At 34.8% G+C, this 5,131-nt stretch overlaps 1 protein-coding gene across 1 annotated transcript; it reads right to left on the bottom strand.

Annotated features, from left to right (window-relative positions):
- On the bottom strand, nt 1–4,898 carry LOC142638115 (uncharacterized). Its single transcript, XM_075812109.1, has 5 exons — nt 4,635–4,898; nt 2,552–2,620; nt 2,092–2,303; nt 981–1,050; nt 1–374 (listed from the first exon to the last, which is right to left on the bottom strand). The coding sequence occupies exons 2-5, from the start codon at nt 2,601–2,603 to the stop codon at nt 178–180; spliced, it is 531 nt and encodes a 176-aa protein (XP_075668224.1). The 5' UTR covers nt 2,604–2,620; nt 4,635–4,898; the 3' UTR covers nt 1–177.
- Nucleotides 4,899–5,131: the final 233 nt, after the last annotated feature.

The following is a 5,131-nucleotide window of genomic DNA, read 5'->3' on the forward strand; positions in this document are numbered from 1 at the left end:
GGCAAGTAAAACTCAAGCTCATCTTTTCTATATATGAAGTAAAACCATTTAGAGTAGGCATGGTAAACTAAAGCACACCCATTTTTAGGATGGCAAAAGTGATACAGAAAGAATAAGCGCAATAAACTTAAAGCTACAATGTGAATTGCCTCCAAAACTAGTCATCCGATCATTCTTTCATCTTCTCCTCTCATCGCGATATGGCCCCTCACTTTCCTTATCCTTCAATAATCCTAGAAAGGCAAGAAAACCAAAGAAGAAGAATCCACCTGACCAATTGCCACCACCTCCACCGCCTCCACCGCCACCATCACCATCGTCACGGGGTGGGAATCCAGACCCACCATCATCAAGTTGTGGTGATTTTTCCTTCCCTGAAATTTCAGTTGACTGTTATATGCCGTCTGAAACATCAAATCTTAGACAATTTCAAAAATAAAGCAAAAGTCAAGATGCACTTATGTGTATTCTGCAAGTGAAAATGTAAGTAACCCCACCATACTATAAACTGATAAAGAGGATTACACAAAAAAGGAAGTGCAAAGCTATGATTAATGGATTGGCAACAGACATTAGTTGCCAAGGACGGGCAAAATTACGAATTGGTTCCTAAAATTAAACTTCAAAAAGAACTCATTTGACATTTGTTAAAATGAAAAGAGTAATACAAGCACCATTTGATGGACTCACAAAGGAATAGTTGAAGCAACATTCTAAGTTACAGCAAGGAGCTGAGAAAAAGAACAATGAGAAGAGCCAACAATCCATTTTAGCAAATACAAAAGCAGAAAAGGAGATAACTTTGAAAGTTGGACTGGATGAATTGAGAGCAACCAAGGGTATTGCTATACCACTGCGCCTAGCTACACGCACCCACCTATGACCTAAGGCAGGCAGTTCTGGGTCTGGCTAGCTAAAGGAATTCCTTTAACACATTAAATATAGTTTGACTAATTTTGATACTAGGAAATAGCTATTACCAGGAATGTGAGTAATTGTTGGAGCCTCGCGTGTAACTGTTTGAGTTTGCTCAGCACCACATCGTGCATTCTGCAGAAGAAACCAGAGTCAAGGTTTCAACACAAATAATAGAGAGACAAATATCAAGATACAAGCTTTTCTAACTGTGATTTCCATGCATCTATGAATAATAAAGTACAAAAGGAATTGTCTATGACTGTTTGTGGATGCATGTACCATAACTTCATTTATAATTTGATAAAATTTATCAGGATTTTCTGACTGTAGTTCTTTGTTTTTCATTAGAGGATGATGCATAACATAACTAGATTGCAAGAAAAAGGAGTAGCAGCATAATCCTAGTGTCACAGACCAGCTTTACCATTGAAAGCATAAAGAATGTGTTCAGAAAAATTCCTAAACCAGCTGGTTATAGTAACTGATTCTAAGACAACTCTTAAGTGAGATTAAAATTTATAAAAATCAAGCACATAATGATCGCTGGAAAGCTCTGGAACTTAGGCTCACCATAAAAGGGCTGTAATGGGGCAATACCTTCAATCTTCATGCAAAAGGTCATAATCTCACTGATGCATGTTAGAAAATGTTGAATTGTGATATAAAGGTAACAATTTTTTTTGAGAAGCAATAAAATTTTACTAAAAGAGAGACTACTCCATGTACAGAAGTGAAGCCTAAAGAATTACAATGAAGAGGTATATGTAAAAGGACTCTCATAAAGTCAGGATTGGAACTATTAGTAAGGCCCCCATTTACAAGACCAATCAAATAAAGATTGAGGAAACAATGTGAGCAATTGAGTCCCCAAAAGTTGTATCCTGCCTCCACAATGTCCACCATCAAAATAAAGGAACCAAGTTACAAATATCTAAAGAATGTTTGCCAACCCAGTTCCTTCATCCAAATGAAGGTCAATGACATTTCCCAGTAACAATGAATCAAATTCAAAGGTAAAATTTACTGCTCACTATTTTAACATTCTCACAAATGTATAACCTGTAGGATTTAGGTTGAACAAATAATTGATATTAGATGAGAAATATCTATCACAGTATTAGGCACGAAAGGCATAGATGACAAGTAACTGCAGATATGAAAGAATAAACTTACCAAAGCGGACTGACATATAACAGAAGCAGACTGCGTTCGGCTGGAATGCACGATACGTCTTCTACTATTAATAGTCAAAAATTGGGCACCAAGCCCTAGCGGTCCAGGTTCTGCAACCTTAAGTGAGCTTGTTTTTCCATTTAAGTGTTGAAATGACATGAACACTTTCAATGGATTACATCCAGTATGCTTATTATGCACCTCTGTTTTTACTGCATAAAAATACAAAACAGTCAAGTAGCATTGTTGAAATCAAGCATGGAGGAAGTTCTTTCTTTAAAAAAATTGAAAGCCCTCTCTCTCTCTCTTATTTCCTAGTCATTTATTATATCATCTAACTTAGGTTTAAAAAAAGAAAAAGAAAAAGAACACTCTATTTTGCACCTTTAGCAAACAAAGAACGCATACTAACTCATTGCACTTAATAGCTAGATTACATGAAGGTAATCATCATATATACCTAGTAGTAATTGAGGTTGGGTGGCAACAGTATTTGCAGTCAACATCAACATCTTGATTCCACAACAACCTGCAAAAATAGTAGTATGCATTAGAGCAGAATTTATCCAATGACAAGAAACAAATAAAATTATCGAATAAATTAAGAGTTAAAATACTGATGAAATTAACAGTGGGAAAAAGAAACATAAAAGACAATATGATAAATCTTAAACTGGGTATCCTATGTATTTGTATCTGGAATCCAATGATCCAAAATGGTAAAGCGTTTGTTCCAAATGTTATAAACCAATCACACACAAACAATTTTATTTTCCCTAAGATTGGTTGTGATATGAAAAAAATATCATTACTATAAAATTCATATAAAATAGAATTAACACATTCCAAAAAAAAGGAAGCGAAGGTCATACAGCAGTAAGAGTTGTCTATACATAGGAACAGTCTTTGTCCTGCACCCTTATACATGACTAATTGCATCAAGCTTTGGATTAAATTTTGGTTTCAAAACTGAACTGTGCGTGTAAACTTACCAATGAAAAAGAGAGGAGATATGAATAACATCATTACTCATTGTCATAAAATCAAGGCTTTCTAATAGTCAAACACTTTGAAAGCTCTCCACTTTTGCATATTCCACATTCAAATAAAAAACCCATGTGATAATGTGCAAAGCACAGAAATCAATAAATATTAATTTCTGAGGTGTCATGAGAGCTGTAAATCACACAAATCAACTGAAAAAAATCATTGCCCGCAAGTTCATTTCAATGTTCCTAAGTTCAAACTGCCAAGTGCCAATTGGTAAAATAACACTCATATCTCTGTGTTCCTAAAGAAAACTCAGAACTTAACACTAGAAAAGGTTGCCTTTTATTCGAATGCTATAGTATGAGAAAACCCTTGCTCTTGTTTGAGATAAAAATTGAATCAAAAGATTCGAAACAATCTCTCAGACCCCAAAATAGAATACCCAAATACTCAATCACACAATTAACCTGATACATAAGCTCAGCATCGATAACCCATTCCAACAATAAAGAAACAAATAATTTAGAGTCCTACAATATTATTTTTTGATAACAAAAAATCCTAATACATTACCAAAAAGAAAACAAAAAAACAAAAAAATGAAAATAAAGATGAAAATATTCTAGCACAGAAAGCAAAACTTTATTCCAAACTCTTGATCATGCTCCGTTTGGTCGCTGAGAAAACACAGGAAAAAAGAGAAATATACGGAGAACTAGCACTGTAATCAAGCTCAAGCCAAGCCAAGTAGTGAATGGCAGAGCTCGGCTTGACAAAAAAAAAAAAAAACATGTTCAAAGTTCAAACTCAGCTCAAGCTAACAAATTTTTTTTGAACTCAAGCTTGTCAAAAATTCTAAAACCTAAAGCTCAATATCAAGCTCTTGAGCTCGAGCTCAAACACAAGCACATAATCAAATCCTTTAATCTCAAAAAATAAATGGATTTCCCTTAGTGACCAGCGGCAAAACATCACAATTTCTAAACATTAACAAGAATCTAATGGATAATAAAGAAAACGTAAATGGGTAATATGGGTGACAACATTATTCAAAACTGCTAACATGATTCGAGCAACATCACTTGTTTAAAATGTTGTGCCCCTAAACTTATTATGCGCCAATAACAACACTTGTGAAATATGTTGTCTCCCGAAACTTATCATATAGAGAAATTAGGAAACAAGGGATTGACATGACAAGAACAGAACAATGAGGTAATTACATAGTATTAAATAGTTTAAAGCAAATGCCATAGATTTGTACATGACAACAAAAGCCATAGATGTGTACATGACAGAAGTTTCCACCCAAAAAAATGAAAAATAAAATAAATTTACTGCTAAATTGTTCTGTTATCAACGTTTCTATAAAGGGTACAACTTTCTACCCTTAAAACCTTTATTGAGCCACCGCAAAAACCCAGAAACACAGCGCACATATAACACACATAGAGAAAGAAAGAGAAGAAATTACTAAGAAAGAAAGAAACTTTAAGAAATTAACACAATAAGCCCATCAATTGTTAACGTAACAGAGAAAGAGAGAGATTTACCTTGTGTAAAATCGTGGCTTTTGCTGGCCTCAGAGTTGGCTCTGTGCACGGAGAGCCCTGAGGAAGCTGAATACTGGAACAAGACCACAAATTGGGAAGTGGGTATTGTTTTATATGAGAGAAATCTAAGACAAGATGTCCTGGGTTCGGTTTTCTCTCTCTCCCTCTCTCTGTGTTTTCTCGTAGTTTCTCGGTAACCAAACAAGGAATGAGAGGATGTGGGAAATAATCGGATTTTCAAGGAGTCTAGGACGGTGATGACTGTTTATTAATTTTTGGGTACTAATTATTTTATTTAATTGGGCTATAGACCAAGTACTTGGGCTGAACTTCTAGTTGGGTTGGGGGCTAGAATATAATGTCCATTGTTAAGCCCAATTAGGCCGAAGGCCTAAATAGACTACAATTGTTTTTTGGGATAGATTTTTGACATGCTTCTAATGATTATGTTCTTTATAATCAGATTAAGGTGCCAATTAGTTTTAAGTATAAGTTAT

The sequence above is a fragment of the Castanea sativa genome, chromosome 6, assembly GCF_040712315.1.
Source record: "Castanea sativa cultivar Marrone di Chiusa Pesio chromosome 6, ASM4071231v1".
Taxonomy (NCBI): Eukaryota; Viridiplantae; Streptophyta; class Magnoliopsida; order Fagales; family Fagaceae; genus Castanea; species Castanea sativa.